Source organism: Palaemon carinicauda, chromosome 36 (genome assembly GCF_036898095.1).
Source record: "Palaemon carinicauda isolate YSFRI2023 chromosome 36, ASM3689809v2, whole genome shotgun sequence".
NCBI lineage: Eukaryota > Metazoa > Arthropoda > Malacostraca > Decapoda > Palaemonidae > Palaemon > Palaemon carinicauda.
The window spans coordinates 19,643,780-19,671,363 of record NC_090760.1 but is presented as its reverse complement, the minus strand read 5'-3'; the positions used below and the strand labels follow the sequence as shown (position 1 = coordinate 19,671,363).

Here is a 27,584-nt window from a genome sequence, read left to right as displayed (position 1 = left end):
TTAAATTGATAAACCTTTGAACCATTCACAAACCAGAATTTCCTTAAATTTAGATGAATAAGAATGTGAAGAAAAATGTATCAATGAGGTTTTAAAAGCATCCAATCTCCTTTCCTTACTGCCCCCAGGACAGTTGATGGTATTTCACTCAAACTTGGTAAGAACTGTAAACATCCTTCCGATGATTTGGGGACAATGAACTACTTGTTGCAAAGACCAGGATAATGGTTCAAGACTCCTTCTGTTTAAATTTTGTAATCTCCTTTCAAAACCTAGGCCTTTGCTAATGGGTTAGAACACTTGGAGAAAGTACTGGTTCCTTGTAAAGGGGAGGATTTGAGGACAGAAGAATTCAATAGCCCTTTCTGACCACAGACAGCACTCACAGCTAAGGATGAAGGGTTTCCCATACCTGGTAGAAATGGGAATCTTCTTACAGGGATATGTTTGAGAAGACTGTCAATGCTCTACGAATACTATTGACATTTCGGCCGAAAAAAACCTGACAGTTTTTCATTGTTACCAAATGAATCTCTTGGGAGAAGAAAATTCTATAATAGTAGTAGTTGAGATTTTATAGAGACAAATTGTTTTTTAGAAAGGAACCTCATAGGATGACTTTGTTTCTTGGTATACACTTCTGCAGTCTCCTTATCAATTTTGTATATTCCTAGTACAGTATAGGACTCATAATAGGGGAAGAAATTAAAGAAGGTATCTGTACATCAGACACTGCCCCAACCATAGAGGAACACACTTGTTCCCTACTGAGAATCACCAAACACACACAGGCTGATGCAGCCTCAATAGCCCCATCTGAAATAATCTTCTTTAAAGCCAGATAATTCTAAACAATTTTAAGATTCTGATGCCTAGAAATTCCTTCAAATAACAACTTAGAATATCCAAGAGAGCACTTCAAGAATGCTTCCCATTTTCATACCAATATAAAGCATTTCTTAGTAAATCACCTTGCAAACCATGTATTCACAGATCCCTTTTATCAACATTGTTCTGTTCAAGTGAGGTACTGTAATAAGGTCTGAATCAATAAGGTTAGCTAATTGTTTTAAAAGATCTCAGTACTCTGTGAAAGCGAATTCAACACTAAATGTTCAACAGATTATCAGTTTTTTTGTTTTTTTGCACTGACATAATTCATCGATTAAAAAAAAAAAAAAAATAGAAAATAGGGTATAAGTCATCTTGAGGATGGCATCTTCCAATGACTCAGAAGAATCATAACTTATGCAAGAAACCTATTTGGATAAGTTTCTTTAGAAATTGTAAAGAAGACATCTCATACGAATTGGGCTCTTCCTCCGTATTATCTCCATCTTCCTGGCCTGAAGAAATCTCTTAAAACTTTTAACTACTGTACAGGCATTCTCTTATGTTTACTTTGAATGAGAAGCTTATTGCCTTTGCAAGGCAAGGCAAGGGGCTCTTGTAATACAGTACTAATGATGTGCTAGTGTTCAACCTACAGAAAACCGATGGGCACTGCCATCTGAAACGTGATGCATCCAATCATCTTGTTGCTGAAGATATCTTACTTCATCGAGCGGAGGAATATTAGGATAAAGGTTCCTAGCTCTGTCTTATATCTTGGAATTCAGTGGTTAAAATGAGCAAAACAGAACGTGGCATAGAGGGGGTTTCTGCAGTGGAAGGATCTGAAGTAATTCCAGGTGTGAGGCTTCAAGAAAGGCAATAGATTCTATTAGACGCTATTCACCATCAGAACCCTTGACTGGTATACAGTATAATCACTAGGCAAAACTTGAGCCAGGCTAGGATTCGAAACTGAGCAGGTTAGTCTTGAATCTCTGCCTTTGCCCGAAGACTCGCTTACCTCCAGGATTTTAAAGACTGAAGCCAAAGATAACAAAAGCTTTTGAGGCTCATTACTATTAAGGCCTGAGAGCTTGTTAACAGCAGAAGTGCCCATTAATTACTTTAGACTGGTTTTTCTTAGAAGTTAGTTTCCTTTCATGTTTGGAACTATTAATCTGGTCAGCTACCATCTAAACATAGTTTTCTATAAGAGGAATTGTAAGGCCTTCAAATTCCTCATTAGGATTATCTAAATCACAGTATTGCCCCTCACATGAGACAGAAAGAGAACGAGGGTCATGATTTCCCTAACATAGTTCCCTTAAAGCATCTAATGTTACTCAAGAATTACTAACAAATCAAAAAGACATCTTTTATAATAATTAACAACCTAAATAACACTTATAATGCATCATGATTTGTAGGAGGTAAACAAAGATTCAACTAATAAAGCGCATTTTAATTAGAACACTGAAAATTAAAGCACCTATGGTGTACCCAAGATAAGGTTATTACCATTAACCACTAGACTGTCAATACTGCACTAGAGGCCAACACATATTCAAAGAAAATTGGAAATTTTCAGTTTAGGAGTAAACGCCGAAATAGCTTCGAGAAAGAAGCCACATGAACATCAGGGGAGGTTAATATAAATGATAAAAAATCTCTTCCATGGTAGTCTGGTAGGTATGTTAACTAGCATTTTTGTTTATTCCATTATAATGAACTTACAAAAGCAATGATAAAATTTATTTATTAATCATGTTACAATGACTAAAAGAATACCTGATTAAATAGAAGTAAATACAAAGAACCAAAATCAGGCATACAATTATTTCTACACAAAGTTTAAACAAAAACATTACTACTGAAGTAGTTAATATAAGAATAAATAATGAAAGAAAACACATTAAAACATTTGAGAGATAAAGAGCACCATTGAACATGTCTGGTCATGACCAGGATGAGAATAGTGTACAGTACGAGTGTGTGTATGAAAGAAAGTGAGACGAGGGCCTATTGAAGTGAGGAGAGAGTTGACATCCTTCAGTTATCACACCACCAACTTCATCTGGCAGTCGGACTCCCTAGTATACCATCTCTTAGCAGACATACTGACATTCATAAAAGTAAATATCTGTTTAAATTACCAAAGCATTTCAGTCTTAGGTTACAAAGGGACTGGGCTTTCCACACTTGAAACTTTACTCGGACATAAGATTGGACATATGAGAATTTGATTCCACCGTCAATGCCCTTTTTTTCTCTCAACATCAACAGTCAACATAATAACCTGATCAAAGGCCCAATCCCAATTCTATCACAATATATGCAAAAATGTTCTTCCACTTTTGCACGTCTGTTTTACGAGTAGGCTGCGAGTTTCAACATACGATATCGTTGTCTCCTCTTAAGAGTCTAGTCAATATATTGTTAAAATAAAAGTCACTGGCAGGTATCTATTGAGCTCTTCTTAAATCAAAGTTCCTAAATATTTACATTTTTTTTACTTAAAGAAATGTTTTTGGTTAATCTTAGGATTCTAGCTTCAAAATATGTATATCACCATAAAAAAATAAAAATAAATTTATAGCTATGTTCATGTGATAAATGTCTATACAAAAAGGAAAAGCAGTCTGATGACTCTAAATTACAGTGCAGTATAATAATGCAATATTTACCATATTTACACAATTGATAAAATCTTCATAGATTACCTAGTGAACAAAAACATTTTACAAAATAATCAAGAATTATCATACAATAATATGCCACTTTATACAATATATTTATATGCAACTGGAATTACTACTCAATAAAATAATAAATTCATTTGGAAAGGGAATGTAAATTCAATCTATAGATACTCATACATACCTTACACACGTTAGCTTCACAGAGAATGCGGCATCCGTCGCAATTACAGTTTGGGAACTCTCACAAAATTTTCATCACTTGGATGACTAATGCACTTCACCATTCACAGATAATTCAAGCTGTACAATGCTATAACTCGTACAATTCGTCATGTTCTCTTAATAGTCTCTTCAACGACATAGTAATTGTGCGTCCCGGATTGACCACGGGGTGGGGCGCAGCAGTAGGGTCGTGGAAACCATTCTGATAGATGCCCTCCCGTACTTTCGAGTGGTACGACCTTCGGTTGTTACTGGTACAGTTGGATTCGTCTACTTCCATTCTATCAATCATTGGGCTGAAAGAGTAAACAATGAATAAGTATAATGCTTTATATTCAGCCTACTGTAATTATATATAGAAATACATATGTATTCAAGTAATAGAGTACCGAATTGCAAAATAACTATTGTAGAAATACCATGAATTAAAAAACCTAACTTTCAATGCAATTAAATATTTCACAGCATAGACTTATTATAAATGGTAAGGTAGAGGGATGAAACTTCAGTCAAACAAAACCGTAATAATGAATAAGCAAAATATGCCTCATAGATAAAAGCAAGTCGGAATCGGTAATACTTTTGCAACAAAATATCAAGAATCAATAACTGCAAATATTTATATAAGCTTATGAAGCACAATTCTATAATACTATAGAAGACTTTATAAATGCCATCTTAGAAATAAACAATGTATACGTGTAAACAACATTCATATATAATTTCAATGAGGCTTTAAACAGTAAATAATGGAAACAAAATCCAAACTGGCCACTGTACAGCTTGTGAAGTAGAATGAGAGAGCTCAGCCTTAAGTGCAAATTCATTGCACTCTGCATGGTTTTCTGTCTTTTATGTTTCATCCATAAACATTGGTCAGCTACCAATTAACCTCTTTGGTGATCTCGATCCTGGCTGTGACAAAAACGCTGTCGGGTTCACGACTTAGCTAAGGAGCAATGACGTGTCGACCTCCTTACGTTAACGTTTTGTAACATAAATAACAACGGAATAAAGATAGAAACTGAAAACTGCACTAGAAAGCTGAATAAACTTTCTATATAACACTTATGGTGACATGAACAGATGATGCCAGCGTGTCGTCAGGTCCTCGGAAGGTTAACTGTCTAGCTAATTTTAACTATGCCTTTGTCCTACTTCCAACTATAACCATCCATGAAAACCTTGTTTAAAAAAAAATCATGTCTCATAACTTTAATTTTCAATAAATATCTTGATTGTTCAGTAATGATTGTTCAGTAATTCATTAATTCAATCAAACTACAGAAGCCTTAGTAATAAATATCTTCACTGTACAGTACTTCATTAATTCATCCAAACTACAGAAGCCATATTAGATGTGCCTACAATTTTTCATAAAATTCATAACTTTAGTACAGTATTCATATGCTAAAACATTTTCAAAAGCGAGAACTTTTCGATGGAATACATCCAAGTTTACCTAGTCAAAGTTATTTTCTCAATCTTACCACCAAAATGCATAAGCAACTATTTTGTTTACAAAATTAAGACTTGAATTACGGAATATACATTGAAATATAAATTCTTACAGTATGTTTTTCACCCTAACACTAATACCCAGGTTGCTTGATTTGGTGTGCGTATTCTTTTCCATCTAATGTTCACTCTTAGAGTTTTATGACCTTTTTCCTTATGAATTAAGTACCTTGTTTCTTTTCCAACCAAGGACGAGATTATTTTGTTATAATACTGTTAACAACTCTCAGTGCTATTATGACTACATACAACTGTTTACTGTACGTCTATTGTATCGTCATCATTATTATGGTCACTATTGAGCAACCCTTCTCTTCTAACAACACTAAAGCTTCACAGAGAGAAGTGTACCATGTATGATAACATGAATGTAATCACTGATGTTCCCCAAAATGGTCTTTTTGGCCAACTACTACTATATATTTTATTTTATTCATTATTAGCATTAATGTAAATTTTATTTTTTTCTCGAATTTAATCGGGCCAGCTCTGTAAGTGTCGAGCTTGACTCCTTTTAACCCTTTTACCCCCAGGCTATTTGGAAATTTCCAACCCTTAACCCCCAAGGGGTTATTTTTTTCCCAGCACATTTTGTAGTATATTTTTTTTTAAATTGCTCTAACAGCCTTAATTTTTGTCATAGAGAGGTCAGGTTGGTCTCATTCTCTTGGAAAATGCCTGAATTTCCTCAAAAAATTATCCAAAATATGAAAAAAAAAAATTTTATAGCATTTTTTTGCGAGGACGTACCGGTACGTCCATGGGGGTAAAGGGATGGCTTTTGTGAAACGTACCAGTACGTCCTTTGGGGGTAAAAGGGTTAATAATAATAACAATAATAATTACAGCCAACTACTACTACTCTTATGTACTACATAATTAATAGGTGAATTGGCGAGAACAATTTTGTTACTTATGTAGATGACATAATTACATCAATCGTACCTCCTGACTAAGTTGTGTGAATGAGTCAATAGATAAGATACAAATCATGGGGATGAAGCTGAAGCTAACAAATTCCAAACACTTGTTAGAAGGTTTAAGAATCTTCCAAACCATATTCGCTAACTGACAATGTAATTGAATTATTATTGCTCGTTAAGGTACAATCCTAGTTGGACATATGTCCAAGAGCTCCAATAACCCAGTGAGGAAAGGAAATAAGTAGATAAACTATGTATGAGGTGTACTGAATAATGAATATAAAAATATCTTGAGACCAATAACAATGTAATAAAAGATCTATCGTATGTAAATTTGAAGAGAAATTTGTCAGCCTGTTCAAAGTACAAACATTTGCTGCATGTTTGAACTTCGGAAGTTCCTCAATTCAACTACCTCATTAGGATGATCATTCCAAAATCTGGTCACAATTGGAGGAAAACTTCTAAATTTCAAGTCTAATTTTCTTTACTGTAAATCAGTGTGACCATCAAAACCTCAAGATTTTTCAACTATTATACCATTCCAAAAATCTACACTAGAAAGATGTGTGTCTTATTGAATATTACTAATACTGTAACAATAAAAAACTTGATTGTCGAGTAAAATTAGAATAAAATAGAAAAAGGTCAATACATAAAAAATCAACATGTACACAAATCAAGGGAAGGCTAATTTAGTGTACCATGAAGTGATGCAACTCGAGAAAGTGGTGTGATCGGTTTTTTTAGATTAAAATGATACCAAATGGTGTGATTGTACGGTATGTGTGATTAATTTGCATTATATAATATTGAATGGTCTTTCATGCCACAGTGCTTGGCTTAAGGCCTATATTTTATATTCAATTCAATTGTAACTCATAACCCTGAATAGCACAAGTGCTATGCCAAAAACTAGGGTGAAAACATTGACAACAATAAGGGTGACTAACTGTGTTACCCCAGATAAGCTAACTTGAGTATTGGACATACAGTCTACTATACTGTAGTTTAGAGGTCACTCATGAATGGCAGAGGCAAAGGATACAACAATGCCATAGAGACTGACCATATATATATATATACACATATGATCAGTGCCCAAGCCCCTCTCCAAGCTAGGCCCAGGGTAGACCGTATAGGCTCCCCCTAACCACCGTATAGGCTCTCCCTAACCATCCTTCCCTAGCTCACAGGGATGGTGAGGATGCAGACACTACTATAAACTATCTAGCTTGAGTAGGATTCTAACTCTCATCCGACAGCTTGCCAGGCAGGGCTGTTTCCAATAGGCTACTAAAACCAATGCTGGATTCTTTTAACATTAAACTATCTTCAGGGCACTGAGACGCACATACCACTGTCCCTTTTTTTGTAAAAAGATAAAACAAAGATGCCAAATTCGGAGGTTTGTATTTTTCCCTAACTAATAAAAACCTGGAGTTATTTATGTGGATATTCTTTCAGCGGCAGCTGGAGATAGCCATTAGACTTTAAATGGGAGGTGGCAATCTTGCCTTTTCAGCTTAGAAGGTAGGCAGGGGGTGGCGGGGGGGTACCCAGCCACCTTCATTTATACTCTTACAGCTGTGAGATGTCACTTTTTATTGCAGGCAGGACTTCTGGGGGACAGGTGATGGCGGGCCAATTTATATAAATAACTCCAGGTTTGTGTTCGTTAGGGAAAACTACAAACTATCTCCGAATTTGTCATTTGTTCCCTTACAAACAAACCTTCCGTTATTTATGTGGATGACTCACTCTTAAGTAGGTGGAAGTCCTAGATCTGGCATGTACATTGACCCAGTTTTGCCTAGTAAAGTATATGACTGTGGTCTAGGGAAAACTTTGACACCTCGCGGAAATATAGTGTATATTCGCGGCCTCTGCAACTTAGTAAAATAGAGGTTGTTATTTGTATGAAATGTCTGAGTTGCTAAATAGAAAAAACATCCAGACATACCCATTGTTTCCTCGCAGAAGCAATGGGGACTTGGACAGTATAAAACTATTGCTTATACTATGCCACACAAGGGAAGTGATAATTACCAGCAGAGGTTGAAGCTAGCTTGCAGAGGGACCCATGGTGCTGTACCCTAAGAGAGGGGAAGATGAAGGAAGGAAAGCCAGACATCATTCTCATTTATCCCAGTCTTAACCCAGGTAACCAATGCCCTCAACCAACTGCTACTTGTCCATTAAGGAGCCTGAGGTATCTTAAACCACCTATTGAGCAGCCACCACAGGACTGATAGCAAACATATCGAGCCTCCTGTGGGTCACGTCTTTGAGGTAATGCGCTGCGAGTGTGGTCTGTCTTTTCCACAAACCAGCTTGGAGAACCCGCAACACGGAAAAGTTGCGTTTGAACGCCAGAGAAGTACCAATTCCCCTGACGTTGTGAGCTCTAGGTCGACGAGCTTGAGGAGGATCTGGAGCCAAGGCTCTTTCGATCACCTGGCAAATCCAGTAAGATACTGTGTTCTTTGTGATCCTGCTCTTTACTCTGCCTGAACTAACAAACAGTGATGTTAGTCTGGGCCATGTTGCTGCAATGCGTTCAAAATAGTATCTCAAACTTCTCACTGGGCAAAGTAACAACTAATCCGGGTCGTTGGTTACAGAACGAAGACTCGAAATCTGAAAAGGCCTGAATCTAAGGTCCAGCACCCTCGGATTTTGAGACTTGGCAATAAACTCAGGGATGAAGCTAAACATCGCTTCACCCCATCCCCTTGAATGGGCAATGTCATACGAGAGGCCATCAAGTTTACTGACTCTCTTTGCTAAGGCTAAAGCGAGCAGGAATGCCATCTTTAAAGTGAGATTTCAGTCAGTTGCATGGCAAAATGGTTCGTAAGGAGGCCCTTTTAGGGATCTCAGTATCCGAACCACGTTCCAAGGAGGAGGCCTGATGTCTGACTGGGGGCAAGTGATCTCATAACTCCGTATGAGTAGAAAAAGCTCCAACTTAAGAGGAAATGTAGACTCCTTTCAGGCTGAATGCGAGGATCAAGGCTGAGCGATAGCCTTTCACCGCCGATACTGAAAGGAGCTTTTCCTCCCGAAGGTATACAAGAAACTCTGCTATTACTGGAATAGTGGCATCAAGTAGAGAGATATTCCTTCCACGACACCAACCAAAGAAAACTCTCCACTTGGCCTGGTAGACCAAGGCTGAGGACCTATGGAAGTGTCCGGACATTCATTCCGCAACTTGTCATGAAAAGCCCTTCTGAGTGAGGAGACGCTGGATAGTCTCCACGCGTGAAGTCGAAACGACTTCACGGTCTTGTGGAAGATGTATGCGTGTGGCTGTTTGAGTAGATGTGGTCGTGGAGGGAGTTCTCTCGGTCGATCTATGAGCAGTTACAGGTCTCCGAACCACTCTGCGTGATGCCGTAGCTACTCAGCATGATGCCATAGCGTAGCTACAAGGATCATCACTAGATTTTTGGATGCTCTGGTTTTGTTGAGCAGTCTTCTCATTTGACAAAACGTGGGAAAGGCGTACACGTCGATATTGTCCCACCGTTGTTAGAATGCATCTTGCTATAGAGCCTGAGGGTTCAGGACTGGAGAATAGTAAAGCAGGAGCTTACTGTTCAGAGATGTTGCGAACAAGTCAAGGAACCAAACAAAGTCAGGACTTTGCTGGCTATCTGACGATTCAGACCATCCGGAGTCTACTATCCGAGTCGCTCTGCTCACAATGTCCGCGAGCACATTCCTCTTGCCGGGAATGAAGCGAGCTGATAGAGTCACCGAATGTTCTTCTGACCATCTGAGGATCTTTACTGCAAGATGGCATAGAGGCTGCAAAAAGGTACCGCCCTGTTTGTTTGTGTAAGCCACTACTGTGCTGTTGTCGCTATTCAACACCACAGAGCGACTTGCCAGCAACTGTTGAAACTGATGAAGAGCTAGGTAGGCTGCTCTCTTCTCTAACAGATTTATGTGCGTGTACTTTTCTGATTCTGACCAAAGGCCGGAGATTGTATGGTGTAGTACGTGAGCTCCCCACCCTTCTTTTGATGCATCTGTGAAGTGCATCACATCCGGAAGATTCTGGCCTCGCCAAAGGTTTTCGTCTACCATCCACCACCTCAACTCCGTCACCTGATTCCGAGTTATGGGAACTCGGGTGTCCAGTGGGTCGGAGTGTTGGTTCCACACCAACTTCAGTTGCCATTGCAGGGATCTTATCCTGAGGCGACCATTTGGAACCAGATGGATTTGAGAGGTTAGATGGCCTAACAGACATTGCCAACAAGAGGCTGGGAGAACTTCTTTCCTAAGGAAGGCAGCAGACACTTCCTTCAGCCTGTGTACTCTTTCGTCTGACGGGAAGACTTACTCTATGCCGAGGTATAACAGTCGCTGTGATGACTTCTCGCGATTTATCAGGACCCCCAGATCCTGAAAAAACCCGAGAAGCATGTCTCGGTGACTAAGAAGGGTCGTTTCCGAGTCTGCTAAGATCAGCCAGTCGTCCAGATATCCGAGACGACTGATGCCGTTTCTGTGAGCCCAAGATGACACTAGGGCGAACACTCTGAGGGGCTGTCGTGAGACAGAAGCATAGAACCTTGAACTGGTATATTTTTCCTTCAAGAATGAATCTTAAATACTTCCTTGAAGACGGATGTATTGGGATCTGGACGTAAGCGTCCTTCAGATCCAGTGTGCACATGAAGTCCCTTAGACGTACCGCTTGAATGACCGTGTCTGCTGTCTCCATTCTGAACTAGTTATCGGTACCCATGGGAGCGTGAACGCTGCCCTTGTGATCGTGAGCGTTGTCCTCACGAGTGCAAGTACCGTCCTCGTCATGTAGATCTGGACGATCTAGAACGCGAGCATCTGGACCTAGGTCTAGTCTTGTCTCGTGATCATGAAGATCGCGATCGTGAGACTTGTCTTTGTGAAGAGGAACGCCTCCTAGGAGAGCGTTGAGACCTACAGTCTCGTGAGCGCGAAGCTCTAGAGCTTGAGCGTCTTCTAGGTGAAGAACGCTCTGATTGTGATGACCTACGATCATTACGATCTTCCAATCGTTGCGAACGACGATCAGGGGAAGAAGTTCCAGAAGGGCAAGGCGATGGTAATGCTCGTCCCTTTGCGCTGCTGATAGAAGGCCCGCTGATTCCCGGAAGATCATCACCTGCAACCTGAGGGTTCCTGTAGGAAGAAACAGAGGGTTGAGGATTAAGTGTCCCAGGATGGAGAGAGGGTTCGTCGTCAGCAGGGTGTTGCTGGAGAGGCGAACGAGAACAATCACCTCGTCCCTGCGTGGAAGGGCCAGGGGAAGGCAACAGATGGACCTCGCACAATTCCAGAGCATGAGATGTCGACGGCTCTGGAGAAGGTTCCCTCGTGGCACCACATTGAAGAAGGCGCTGCAGCTCCTCCTCCGAAGGGGGTCACGAAATCCCTAAGGACGACCACACCTGAAATAAATCTGCAAGGGAAAAAAGGCTCGCCAGCAGCTGGAGGAGAAGGTGCTCCTCTAGGGGAAGCAACAACGGCCCCAGTACCCTGGGATTGCCTAGAAGATGAGCGATCTTCGCTCCTGCTCGCTTGTCCTTCGTGACAGCGCACGCAAGGAGCTTTTGAAAGTGATTTGGTGGCGTGGGAAGAAGGCGGCGTCCCGCTCGCCATAGGGAGAATAATCGCCCTTCTTCCTGTGCCTTCCAAACCTCTCCCATTGGGAGGCAGACCACTCCCTACACTCTGCGGAGGACGAACCCTGCTCACAACGATGCCATCGGCACGTAGGACACAAAGAATGCGTGTCGGTCTTTAAAGATAACATGAAGGTCCTGCACGCGGCACCCTTTCGCCCTGGACACGTTTGCATGATGAAGGCGATCGCAGGACACACACACCTGAAAAGAGAAAGCAAAGATCAAAAAGACCAATGACAGTCAGGAGGAGAGCGGAAACATCCAATCTCTACCGAGCCAAAAAAAAAAAAGTGATGTCTCTCACAGCCGTGAGAGTATATATAGAGGCGGCTGGGTAACCCTCAGCCAGCCCCTGCCTGTTCGCTAAGCAGTTAGGCAGGATTGCCACCTCGCATTTAAAGTCTAATGGCTACCTCCAGCTGCCGCTGAAAAAAAGAGCCACAAAAATAAAGGAAGGTTTGTTAGTATGGGAACAAATGAATTTTAAACCTGTAAAGAAACATTAACTCATGAAATTTTTAATAAGTCCATTACAATTCCAACGAATAAATTTACTTGAAGAAGCACCAAGAAACATGACGGAGGGACAGAGGAACTTTCTTTTTTCTTTTGTTACAATTATTATACAGAGTTAAGTTAATCAAACAAAATTTTTTATTGCATAGGCTGTGTAGGTAACTTTAATAAAAGTCTCATCCACATATAGCGCACAAGCATACAATTCTACAACTGCCCTCGCTTACAAACTGAATTACTGGATGGTGAAAAACAATTTAGAATAATAAAGTACTTCATAAAAAATAATCAATTGAAATTACGGAAAAATAAGTCTTTACAGGAAGGATAACTTAAGAACCATGAGCATTAGCTTACCAATTAAATAGGCAGGCAAGTGCATTGAATTTTGCTGTAGTAGCAAGTCAGACCAAGTACAAAAACTAAGCTCTAATATGCACTAAAATGTTTAAGTGCCAGACAAAAACACTTGGACTTGGATAAAAGGCCCGACAGGAATCATTGGGCTATTACCAAAAGTGTTAAAAGTTTGCCTCGATACTATGACGCCTAAGAATCCAACTGACAAAAGCAAGAAGTCACATACTGAATGACTATTACGAGATGTATTACTGTACTAAACATGCGGTGGTGGTGATGTCTTTCTTAGCAAGCCTTTTGACTCTTTCAAGATTAATTCTTTTGGGCTGTCACCAATGCCTAGGAAGATTAAACTACTTTCTAAAGAGCACTACTGTACTAACGTATTCCAAGATCTTAGAAGTATTACTGGTAACTTTATTATCACTATTACTAGCGAAGTCACAATACACATACTTTTGAGAAAAGCAAACTGCTACGAGTCCAGTGCACAAAATAAAGAAGCAATGAATAAACTATGAGAAATAAAATAATAAAATATATTAGGATACCTATGTTAAATATATAAGTTACCTATAAACTAAGAAAGGAGACTGATGTCAACCTGCCTAACATAAAAGAATTTCCACCAAGCTCAATTCTCTATTTTGGATTTCCAGAGATTCAACTATTCGATTGGGAAAATTTACAGGGATTTACAAAATACGTTAAGGTGACCTGATTTCTTTACAATACTTTATATTATTAGGGAGAGTGGAGAAGTATCGATTTAAAAGCTCAAGAAATCGATGACTGGCGAAATCTAACCGAGGCCCTTTGAGTCAATAGGTGTAGGAGGAGATGATGATGATATTGAATTAATAGTAAACAAATTCCATAAAACTCTTTACATTTATCATGTCCAGCAACATGAGAATACATTCATATAAAAATGCTAATATGAAACTTTAATCAAATCCTTCTTATCACTTCAACTTTTTTCAAATGTAGGCAATTAAATCATCTTAAAAAAAAAAAAGAGAGAGAGAGAGAGAGAGAGAGAGAGAGAGAGAGAGAGAGAGAGAGAGAGAGAGAGAGAGAGAGAGAGAGAGTTTAATTTGCCTGAATCTCAATACAGTGCGGATGTTTCAAATACATTATACTTAATGAATTCATCTTTTACATCTACAGTACAGTTTTTCGTTTAACGATCAAGCTATCAGTAAATTATGATACATATATATTCTAAGTATCTTCTTAAGACGCCAAAAAATTGTCATGAGCTAAATAATAGCTTGAACAGTTTTTTACTTGTTGCGTATGTACTAAGCATTCACTCCACAAAACTCTTATAAAAAATCTAAGGGTTTTAAAAAACTTACTAAGCTTCTGTTGTAGTAAATTTCTATAATTCTAGAAGTATTTTAGTCGATAGTTAATTGAACAGAGTACAGTACCCGTTACGTAAGTACAAAGCATTCACTCCACAAACTCTTATGAGAAACCTAAGGGTTTTAAAAAATTAATAGGAGTATCTTAGTTGATAGTTAATTAAATAGACTACCAAGAGATCTCATGATTCAGAGGGTTTGTCCAAAAGATTTGTTTTGAGATATAAGGTTAACACAGAACTATGAGTAACAGAACTAAAACTAAAGGATGAAAAAGTAATAAGTAGAAAGCAACCTCTGCAAATGCAATTTTGGGTAAGATACAAACCCCAATTAACTGCAGCAAAATACTCAACCATTAATCAACTTTCCATATCAATTATAATTTCCACTCAGAAATTTTTTTACTAAGAGCTGGAAATCCTAATATATTTTTTAGATTTTTTTTTATTTCCAAGAAGAGTTGGCTTTCCTATTCCCAAATCTATACTACAGAGGACCTATTACTAGACAGTATAAACTAATCCAGATGTAGTTTTAAAAGTTACTGTAATTTTCATACGCATAATCTCAAAAGCCAACACCCACATTGAAGCTTTACCTCTGCGACAATATACCTTAATTAATAATGGAATTACATAAGCATATTTAATAGCTAGGAGCAAAAAAATAAAAAAAAACCTTGGAAACAAACCAATAGCACTTTTCATAAAAAGTATACGCTGCTGAATTTTTATAGTCTAATGCATGTGAAAAGTTAAAAGTGAAGGCTAGGACAGTTCAAGGCATTAAAATAGATTTAGAGCACTGAAAGCAAAAGTGCAGAGACAGATTTTATCAGATCACAAAATATAACAAACCTTCCTTCCTTTCCAAAAAATGTAAGCAGGATTTCAAATAAAACTTGTTGGTGATGTTCCATTACTTTATTCCAATAAATTTAATTACAATATTCAAGCTTTACAGTCTCTTATATCTTAAATAAGGCATAAGATTAATACTCAAAATTAAAAAGTAAACATTTGAAACCCTGCATATATGAATAAAAAACAAGTAACTCTCCCTTACACAGAGACATGGACATCATTAAGTTTCCGTGTAACATAACAAAGAACCACCCAATTAATCTAACACTTATTAATTTGGCTTTAATAAAAAACAGACAAAGAAAATATATAAACCTATCCTTTAATTCTCTTGAACCAAACAGCTAAGTCTTGCACTGTCTCAGTAATTTTCAAAATGAGTTTGAAATGTCCAAGCCCGATACACTTTTAACTTTAAAAACATGCATATTTCTCGTTAACTTAGCTGGAGAGATCCAGAAAAATAACCTCTTATTTTAAGTTACAAAAATATAACTTTAGAAAACCAATCTGCTATATTCTCAATACAAGCTTTGAATTTATATGCACCAGTGCCTGCCAGTACCAAGCTAATCATCTGTGCCCTCTATCACAATTCCCTAATTTACCTTATAAGGCCAAGAAAATTGTTTATATTTCTGACAGTAAGAAAACCATGTTTATCATGCAGTGTGATTACCCTTACAATTTCAGACTAGTATAAATAGCACAACATACAATCAGAGGCCTAAATCCCACATGAAAATCTAGATGATTGCACCAACAAAATTACGAATTCAAGACTAAAACTACCAGGACAGATTTTTTATCTAAAATGGACAAGTTGCACAGGACATACATAATAAACAATTGAATTTCACCCTACACAGAACCCATTTCTTCCCAGCTGATGTAACTTTTACTCATAAAAATATAACCTGATAAAAGTACAGTATTAGGTTTCTAAAATATTCAGTCCTTTTAATCTCATATTTCAGGATATACCCTATAGTCAATTTCTTTTAGCGATGCAGATTTGCACCGACTCGCAGCGGTGCCCTTTTAGCTCGGAAAAGTTTCCTGATCGCTGATTGGTTGGACGAGATAATTCTTACCAATCAGCGATCAGGAAAATTTTCCGAGCTAAAGGGGCACCGCTGCGAGTCGGTGCAAATCTGCCTCGATAAAAGAAATGGACTATAGGAGCTTTGAATAACCTTACACAATTAGAACTCTTGGAAATGAAAAGCAAGACTTGAAATCTTTGAATAAGCTAACAAAATTAGAATTCTTGGAAATGAAACATAAAACTTCAAATCACAAAACAGTCTACTGAAAAAATTATGCAAGATACCCGCCTTAACCCAAATTAATAAAATGACATTATTAAATAAGCTGCACCCCACTGAGGAAACGATTAAGTACCTTGAAATGATTTACCCAAATTTCTTTATGCTTGAAAAAAAAAAAAAAGCTCTTACACGTAAGAATTTAAACCTGTCTTTCCAAAAGAGAACTTCAAAATTGTTATTACAAGCACCAGTATATACTGACAGTAAAAGGAACTTTATGAAACCTCACAAGCTAAATATAATGAGTAAACTACCCATATCAACTAAACTAAATGAAAATTTTCTTTAGCTAAATTTTCAAGTATTGTAACTAGTCTAATGTTGAAGCATAATTAGTAAAATAGAATAAGAGCATATTGAATAACTATTTATAATGAATAAATATATAATTCACAAGGAAATGACCTTAGGAGAGAATACATTGAAAAAAGTAGGATGGCAATTTCAACGAAATATTAGAAGGAAAATAAGGCTTTAGCAAAAAACTCAAGTTGTGTATACAAATGCTCATAAAAGCTCTAAACTAACAGATACTGTTTTGAAATGGTAAATGAAAATCCCTGTCACTATTTAACCCTTTTACCCCCAAAGGACGTACTGGTACGTTTCACAAAACTCATCCCTTTACACCCATGGACGTACCGGTACCTCCTTGCGAAAAATTTTTGACAATTTTTTGAAAAAATTCAGGCATTTTCCAAGAGAATGAGACCAACCTGACCTCTCTATGACAAAAATTAAGGCTGTTAGAGCAATTTAAAGAAAATATACTGCAAAATGTGCAGGGGAAAAAATAACCCCTTGGGGATTAAGGGTTGGAAATTTCCAAAGAGCCTGGGGGTAAAAGGGTTAATACAAATAACGATTATAGATGATCACAGTTTATCTAAAATAAAAACAAAGCCTATTACAAAAACTGTCATACAAATACTGCAATGCTACACGTCACCTTGAGGTAAAAATATAAAAGGCAACAATGAAGGGCTTAAATCTGATACCCAGCCCATCAACATTCGCTATTTGTATTCATGACACGCTTTACACGTTGCATTAAAATTTGTTCGGGCATGAAGCAACCGACGAATTTCAAGGCAATTTTATTCATGTTGAAACCTAGCTTAATAGAATACCAAGTAGAAAATTTGATTTCTTTATTGCTGTTATTACTGCAAAACTATACTGTACTGTCCCTTTTGAAACAAAAAACACTATAATCCAGTTGATGGTTTCATGAACATTATCTAATAATGATTTACTTGTAAATGAACTTCGATACTTTTTGACGTTATAAATAGTACTGTATTACACATACAGTATAAAAAAAAATTTAAATTTACATGTGATCATGATGGTACGTAGTGTATAGAACAGTACTGCTAAAAGTATTAAAACTCATGTTAAAAAACTTCATATACCATAACTAGTTTTTCAAACTATCAGAAAAGTTTAAATTCCCATGTGGTATCCAAGCTATGCATGAAATAGGATCCTTAAACTTAGGTTTCTATCAGAAATTTCCCAAAATTTTGCACTAGCCTTTTATGTAAGATTCCTAGTAGCAGGCATTATTTAGCTAACAAACTAGGTTAAATAACTATTATATGCAAACCTTTTAAATTCTTTTCAATGTGGATATGCTATATTAAAGAAATTACAAATCAATGAGTATTGCATAAACTAAAAAGTCAAGTACCAATCAAAATCAGGGTCCACCGTACGTTCAAGTAAAGAAAAACACAGTACGAAGGCAAGACTTCCGATAAATTACTCCATTTAAGACTACATTACTGTATATTGTTGAGTAAGTTATTTGCGAGGGAACTATAACAATTATATGTGATTAGGAGGAAAATGAGCATATAATTGAAGCAACGGAAGAACAGGAAAGCATTACATTTTGGGTAACGTTTCCAACTATTTCTGAAAATGGAATGATTTTGGTAGTACGCAGTACACATTATAAGAAGCTTCCAGTATACAGTACTACCCAATTCCTTATGGTTTGAAAATGTGGGGAAACCATCTTAAAATATAACTTCGGTTAAATTTCTATTTGCATTTAACCCATTATTACAAATTTCCTGACAAAATCTTTCATTCAGATGCATGAATTACATCTAAATAAAATTTTAGAAATACAGCAAATTTTCAACGTAAAATTCACCCTCTCTGTGGTGGAAAAGTCATCTTACAATTCTTGAGGAAGGAGATAACTTTCATCATGATAAAACAATGACACGACTTTTAAAAGTCAATGGAAAGTTGGCTTAATGAAGAATGAATAGATGAAGGAAGACCTAATATATAATGTATGGATTCATTATATCAGAACTCGCTGCCAATAAGGGCCAATGTCCTCATTCTTTTTATCTCCCAAAGTTCTTTAAGATTTAGGTAATTAAAAATATACAGTGCATTATACTGTAATTTATTAAATATTTCTAATAAAAATATTCAGATAAGAAAAAGTGTTTTTGTGTTAGCGTTAGTGATACTCAAAATAATCAATGTCAATCTTCCAAAGGATTGAGTAAGGGTATGCAATTTCTAAACACATGAAATGAATGACCTCATGAGTATAAATGAACGTATGATAAAAATAAGCCATCTATTGCCTATGTAAACCTTGATATGGTTTAATAATTAAAGGATGAAAAAATAATTCAGTAAGTAAGTCGTGGCAAAGGTTTATGTAGCACTAACTATAAAAGTTACGCAATGTTAGCTCTACCAAAATTAAATATGTCGAGTATATGTGGCGATATGGAATAAAAATGCCTAAGCTATAGTACTGAATATAAACTTGTTAATTAGTCTTTAAAAGGCCATCTTAATGCTATTAAACAAAATAAAACTGTTTTAGATTTCTCCCAGAACTCTAGCCGCAATACTTTGTGGGTTGGATAACTATGCAAATACATGTACACTACTCGAAAACCAATTTCATTTGTAAGCATCATAATCATCAACTATTATTGTCTCAAGCCATGCAACTAACCATTTCCTCGAATTAAAGGGACTAATATGGTTGAAGCTATATTTCCGACATAACTATCAACTATCAAATATATATATATCTATATAGCACCTGCAAGGAAAGTCTGGAAAATTTCTTTGAAAAAAACTCTTTCATCTTAAACCTAAAATAATGATTTCAAGAGAGATTTTGCGGATATTCATCGTTTCAATTTGCAATGCATTATTGTAAACAGTATTATGGCACTTATCTCTTTATGACATCACTATTTATAGATATTAAATTCCAAACTGCCGTAATTATTTTCCCTAAATTTTACCGTAAGCAGCCACCTCTGCAGCTACGAATATGTTGACATAACATATATGTGTAGGTTTGTGTGATATGTAACCTAATTGCATTTATCACTTGTTCTAGAATGTATGAACTTAAAAAATAAAACTGCCCAGCTTGGCCACATCTTAAAGCTTAATTTTTTTTTTAAATTAATCATTTAGCAATTGCTTTTTTACATACAATTTACTTTACTGAATTTACTATGCTAGTGCATCCCCATTTTATAAAAGAATCAAATTGTCATACAAATACCCCAAAAACTAAATCAGAAGTGTAAAACATCTTCTACAGCTGTACTGCATATATAAAGTATATATTATTTAAAAGTATCCGTTCAACTGAAATGCGACATGTCCCTGAAATACCTTACATCGGCCTTATTCCGTCTTTACACATCAAGTGCGGGTGCGAGAACTAATGAAATATTCAATTAGTAAAAGGTTTTAATGCAAGCAATTGCAAGATCGTTCATATTAAGACAAACAACCTTCAGGAAATATCTCCCGTCTACATATGCACACAAATCTTAAGGTAATAAATTAAAATTACATTGACTTTTTTTTTTTGTCGTAATTACGGTAGAAGACAGGAAGATACATGCAACATATCCCAACACGTAGTCCATGGAAAACCAAGACTTGAGCGTAATGAAAGAGGATCTCTTTATTGTTAAAACTAAAACCTGATAAGACTAAATGCAATTACTAGATGGTTATAATTGCAATCGAGCAATTAAAATTTGCGAATCAAGTTTAGGGAATAGATTTTCATCTCGTTCTCACTAACATATTTCTTTCCCATAAAAAAATACCCACACTTAATTTCTCCAGAAGTGAATCTGGATTTCTCAGGCCTCAACTTTTAAATATCTAACTCATACCTCCATATAGTACTTTTTATCAATACTAGGTTAGTGAATGGGCACAGAAACATTTTAGCAAAATTTAAGCACACCCAATATTACTACCATTTCTAGCAAACCCGCGAAATTAAAACAGCCGCAAATTATTTGCAAAGGGAGGCATCTCTAGTAAATTCACGGAAGGGTACTAAAAATACTTTTGCACTTTCATGTAATTAACCAATTCAACATTGAATGTCAATAGGTTTATATATGCAATACAGATGTATCTTTAAATGCTTCAACACTTCCTAAATGCTTTAGATAGTTCGGATGTGATTCATTGATCCTAAAATTTTAAATCAAGCAAATCCTGCAATATTGAGTATTTCTTACAATTCATTTTCCACCAGTATTGCCATCCAACTTCAAAATGCTCACATTCCAATTTGAGACACTGGATCGGGGGCTAAATATACAGTACAGTATATCTTAAACAATATAAAGTTCCCCAAACTATTGTACATTTTAATCAGTTACCACCGATAGGTTACTTGTGAAAAATTGAGTACATGATACAAAAGGATAACAGCAATGCATATAGAATACAAAAGTGTACACATCGGCCTAAATTGTGTACATTAAAGCACTGCCATCACTCAAAAGCCCTAGACAATGCAAGTAAGTTTGCATCTAAAGCTAGTTATCATTTTCTTGTATTCGCAAACTATGTACAAGATTGAAAATCTATGAAATTCACCATTACCTATGTAGTTGTTTCAACTGTAAAAACAAGAATATCAAAAGAATAAAAACAAATTGTAAAAAAAAAATACTGACCCACATCAACGTTTCACGAGTAATCCCACAAAATCAAGTTACTAATAGTACGTAAGACCTCAGCAGCAACCCAAGACTTACTATGCATGCGTCTCCATCCGTTCAATGCTGGACTTCATGAGGGCAATGTTTGAGTCAATCTTGGATAAGAAATCGTTGGGATTCGTTTCTGAACAGTCGTGGAGGCCACTTACCACCGAAGGTGACCTACTCTTTGGGGTGCTACTTGGCGAGCTACTAACGTCAGAACTCCTAGAAACAGAATGTTTATACTAAGCATATACTAAGCAAGAGACATTTAAACTAAGTGAAAAGTTGACTTTTTAAAATCATTTTTGTACCATTCCTCTAAAAAAGAGAGGAAGCTATAAACAAATTTGTTCAATACATAAACTAATATTTACAAAAAATCTTATTTCTTAATATAATTATTATAGATTTAACGAAGTTGGCTATGTAACAGCAAACCAGTAACCCTTTACAAGAAATATTACTTTCATAAAGACTACTGTACACTTCAGACACTTATGTTTATTTTAATATTTGGCTTAGATAAAAGCAAAGAATAAAACCTTACCTGTCAGAGCCGTTAAAATGTGTAGTAGGACTTTGTGGAGATAGAGTAGTTCCCATGACGGCTTCGTATACCTCACGGCTGACCGGAACTTCTAAATAATCGTGAGTGAACATGGCCTCTATAGACCAAAGTTTATTGTGCTGTTTCAATGTTTCCATCTGAAATGAATAAATACCATTATATCTAATCCCACTGTCGAGTGATTAAAAATATTCAATCACAAAACTTTAATATTAAAAATAGTTTAATAAGGTTTATCTATTACTATAGAATTGAAGTTCTGAATAAAATCTAGTATATTTTCCAGCAGCTACACAAAAACAGCAATGACTCTGAACATCCTGATAATCAATCTACAGTACTTAGCAAAAATTACAATAACTTAAAATGCACATCGAACAATCTCTAATATACAGTACTGTACTGTATATCATTTCACAAGAGCATTTAATCTGTCCTTTGATAGATAATAGATAAGTTAAAAATGCTGACATCTCAGTAAATCAATATAATTATGGCCCAATTATAGTAATCAAGTGATAAACTAGAGGGGCACTACGTAGAGCCCAGACCTCCGCCGCGGCAGCTCCTTTCTCAACCTTGACCTCTGACCTTAACATGTATTAATTGGCGTGGATTTTCATACACTCAAATATAAAGTCTCTGTGACAACGACGTCCAAAACTTATGGCTGATTACGTGAATTGGACATTTTTGTTGACTGACCCAGATCTTTGACCTTGACCTTCCAAAATTTGATCATTTCCAGCTCTTTACATAAGTTAATCCCTGGAAGTTTCATTAATCTACAATTAAAATTGTGGCCAGGAAGCTGATCACAAACAAACACACACACACACACAACCCGACACAAACAGGGACAAAAACATAACCACCTCCCAACCTTGATTTTGAAGGTAACTATAGCAAAGTACAAACAGATGGCTAGTCTTAACTGTTCACTATCGTACTGTATGTATTTTTCACAAATAGACAACAGTGAGCATTTGTCATTGATGTACAGTAAGCATATATCTTCATTAAAGCATGTAACAGGACTAGGACCAATTATTATTATTATTATTATTTGATAAGCTACAACCCTAGTTGGAAAAGCAGAATGCTATAAGCCCAGGGGCCCCAACAGGGAAAATAGCCCAGTGAGGAAAGGAAAGAAGGAAAATAAATGGGAATAGATGTATAAGAGCAAAATGGAATTCAAAATAGAATGAGGAGATAACCGATTACTTGTTAGATTCTGTAGAGAAAACCGGACAAAATGGGTAGCATATTGCAAAACAAATATCACTTAGGACAGAGGTAAGAGTACATTCAGTTCCTAGATGTGTAAAACATTTTCAATGTTTCAATCTAGTATGGTGTGATTGTCAAAAATGCTAGTACTGTATTCCCATCAGTTGAGTACAAAGACTTACCATTAATCTAACATGCAGCTTACAAATCTATTGTAAGATTTTTTATCATCAGATTATGCTTTCTGTTACACTTTCAAAAGTTGTTCCAATTTAAAGTTAAAAGCTTTAATCAAATAAATATTTTTTTTTATTTCACTTTTTATACTTCCATGTACAGTAGTGTATCATAAAATTTAGGAATTTAAATTTTTGGAAGTGATGTGTTTACAGTACAGTATTTAAAAAAAAATTTAGGCCCCATATCAACCTGCATGTAAACAAATACAAATTCTGCACTACAGTTCCAAATTACAAGTACTGTAATGAGAAACTAGACTACTGTATAAAGAAAACTAAAGTGTATGGAAAGGAGAAACTATAAGCTATAAGGACAGGACATTTACCATAATGTACTACAGTATAGTAAACTATGAGGAACCTATACACAGACTAAAAGATATACAGCCAAATTAATAATAAACAACAGTAAATATAATAAATGTCTGGCTCTAATCCATTATCTACTATTAATTCTAGTGTTAATCTTTATTACGGTATACAGTATAGTATATAATATACGGTAGTACATGTACTATATTTCCATTGTTAACCTAGAATGTAATTTTTTATTGATACAGATATCTTTATTTCAAAGAAATCTCAGGTTTCTGGTACTTTTTTTTTTTTTACTCACTATAACCTAACCTCGGGACTATTGGCCTACTTATAATTTCCAAAAAGTAACGACTTAGATTTTATACAGTACTTTACAAATTAATTGTAAAGTTACCCAAAGCTAATTAACCTATCCAAGGGTGTTTAAGATTTGGAATGTTCCAGTTTCATCAATGTCAAACTAGTGGTGTCTTATCATAGAACTCATCAGGCCACCCTCTATCATTTTGATAAGCTTATCATCCGATATAAGTTGTTAGTTTTTTCAAACGGAATAGTCTAGCCAACTCTGAACTTAGAGCTATCTTCTAAGCGAGGTAATTATAAATCTAATTTATACCCTATACAGAAGGTCCTCAATTTACGAACTTGATAGGTTTCAAGAAGTTGTTTGCAAGTCAAATCGTTTGTACGTCGAATTTTGGCCTAGGGTAGGCTTAACCTGAATCCCTTGCCTATGATTTCCACATACAAAAGTCAACAAATAGTCAGGTTTCATATGAACCTGATATCAGGTTATTACAAATAACGATTAGCGTAATATATTAAATGTATTACAGTATTTCTTTATCTTTGTTATTTTCAGTTTTATTTGTTTGTATCTTCGATGTTTGCACGTCAAATGTATATAAGTTGAAGAGCATCAGTAGTTTGTTTTTCCAAACTGACTAGTCTAGCTTACTCCAAACTGAAGAGCTATCCTCTACTTTTAAAAGCTAAAAACTTAACACCCAATGTAATTTAAAAAGTTGAGTATAAAGGAATTATTTATGTTATCTAAATGATATACGCATGACTAATGAAACCTTCTATTTGTTTTAATATTCCAATCTTTGTCCGTTCTCTTTTGGTTAGCTTTATTACTTCACCTTTGGTGGAAAATTAATATTTTTCAACACATTAAAATTAAATTGTTAATGGAAATTGAATCTGGCCAACATTAATGTTTCATATTGAAATAAAGTGCTTTACTTTTTTTATTAATATAACTTGGATTGAGCATACACTTAAAACTTAATTATTGAAATATACAAATAAAAAAAGGAATCAATTTGGAATCTGGGTATAAATAATTATTTTCTATTGTTACAAATTTTTTATATATAGTAAATTTATATCTTTTTATAAAGTAAATATATATTTGCTTTATTTAGTAAATTCATACTGTATTTTTTTTATACAGAAATGAGTACTGCATTCATTTAATATAGTAAGTGTATATAAAATCCATATCTTTTATATAATAAAGGTAAATGCAAACTTAATACGGGCTGGTACTTATAATGCATTTCTTCCTGAACTAATTAACTGAATACTTCATACAGTATATTAATTCAAAATAAAGATCAAAATTTTTCTAATAAATAAAATTCATAACATAAAGGGCTGTAAACATATCTAACAATATTAGACAGTGCAAATGCGGTTTTTCTTGTTTGAGGGTACACTCTAGCACACCATCTTATTTCTCCTCTTGTTTTTTAAAGTCTTTAGTTTATATACATATAAGATTTATTTTAATGTTGTTCCTGTTCTTGAAATATTTTATTTTAGTTGTCAATTACTTCTCTTCTAGTTTAATTATTTCACTATTCCCTTTCCTCATCGAGCTATTTTCCCTATTGGAGCCCTTGGAATTATAGCCTCTTGCTTTTCCAATGAGGGTTGTAGCTTAGCAAGTAGTAATAATAATAATAATAACAACAACAATAATAATTCTTCATCTCTTCCTATGCCTATTGATACAAGGACCTTAGTTAGATTTTGCCAGTCATCTCTATCTTGAGCTTTTAATTCAATACTTCTCCATTCATCATCTACTTTGCACTTCAAAGTCCTCAGCTATGTAGGCCTGGGTCTTCCAACTCTAGTGCCTTGTGGAGCACAGTTGAACTTTAGGTGAACTAATCTGTCTTTGGGAGCACGAAGAGCATGCCCAAACAATCTCCATCTGTCCCTCATCATGATCTCATCCACATATGGCACTCGAGTAATCTCGATTATAGTTTCAGTTCTAATCCTGTTCTGCCATTTAACTCCCAATATTCCTCTGAGTGCTTTATACTCAAATCTTCTATATCTATTTGAGATTCATTCATTGTCACGCCATGACTAATGTCCGTACAGTAATACCGATCTCACTAAACTGATAAATAGTCTGATTTTTATATGTAATTTCATGCAATTTGATTTCCAAATTTTACTTAACCTAGCTATTGTCTGATTTGCTTTTTTCAATCTTTCACTGAAGTCTATTTCTAAAGACTCTGTATTGGAGATCATAGTTCCTAAATACTTATATGATTCTACCTCATTAACCCTTTCTCCCTCCAATGATATTTCATCTTTCATTGTATACTCCATTCTCAACATTTCATAATAATTAGTAAAAAAAAAATTTATTTTCCTTAATTTGTTTATAAAGATTAAATAAAATACCTTCCTAATTGCACAGAAACATCAAAGCAAATAAACTGCAAAAACTATAAACATAAGATAATTTTTACAGTTATACACAATACTGTAGTTTTTCCTAAATGCCCTGTACAGCCAAAGTTTTTCTTGCAGCAAATTGGCGAGCTTTACTGAGTACCAAGTAAGGAAAAATCCTAAGATTACATTAAATTCAGGTGCAGTGTAATCAATTTCTAGCTAAGAATGACCTATGTTCTTATTTGTAAAATATGGTTAATATCTATGCATGCACCGTCACCCTTAAACCTCAAGTTTCCCCACAACCTAAATTTAAGAACGCATCAGACTCAATCTTACAAATGTGCACGAGTTAAGTTACACCAATATCATTTAACTTTGGCTATTGTTAAAAAGTAATAACCTAGGCGAGAAATACATTAAGCTCTATTTTCCAGCCAGTGTGACTACGAAACAATCTAGAATAGTTCGATACTGTCAACAAAACAACAAGGAAGGAATTGGTCGGTTTTACTTTAGTAAAATATTTCAATGTTAAAAGTCGGGTGCATGTTTTACTAATTTTAAGAAATACATCTGGAAAACCAGTTTCATTATTGAAGCGATTTAGGAAGCAAAGACAGGGTCGCTGTCAAGTCTCAGAGTAAGTTAATGATACGCATTAGTTAACGATAAGTCTCCTAGGCAACTGTGTAAGGTTAGGTAGGGAATTTTATGCTAGATTTAAGCTCATTTCACTTTTAAAATTTAATTTTTCAATCATAACATCTAAAATTTCAAAAACATCCACAACTTGAAAGATATTTGTTTTCCCTATGTATAAACATGAAAATTATTCAAAGTACTTGTAAACACAGCAGCCTCTCTTAATTTCTTAATTAGGAATATTGAACAACAGTAAATCTTTACCATTTCTTGAAAAAATTTTATGTTTATGGTAAGAAATTAACGTATTATGGCGAGTAATATATAAAGTATTCTATACACTGTTAAAAAGATTATACAGATTAGCCTCAAAATTACTCTATATTCTGGAAAAATCTGGTAAATCAGCAAGCTACTTGACTATCCCACCAGAATTATTATTGGTATTATTGTACTGCATTACAGGGTTTTAAGAACAATGGCATTTAAATAAATATTTCCTATATATAATATGAAAAC

At 35.4% G+C, this 27,584-nt stretch overlaps 1 protein-coding gene across 1 annotated transcript in view; it reads right to left on the bottom strand.

The window, feature by feature from the left end:
• Positions 1-2,572: 2,572 nt before the first annotated feature.
• red (LysM peptidoglycan-binding domain-containing protein red) overlaps positions 2,573-27,584 on the bottom strand; it is a 25,642-nt gene continuing 630 nt past the window's right edge. The window contains exons 2-4 of the mRNA XM_068360017.1: positions 21,898-22,055; positions 21,402-21,572; positions 2,573-4,051 (exon numbers count right to left, since the gene is read on the bottom strand). Coding sequence (XP_068216118.1) covers positions 3,844-4,051; positions 21,402-21,572; positions 21,898-22,055 — 537 coding nt within the window. The 3' untranslated portion in view covers positions 2,573-3,843. The remainder of the gene's footprint in view (positions 4,052-21,401; positions 21,573-21,897; positions 22,056-27,584) is intronic.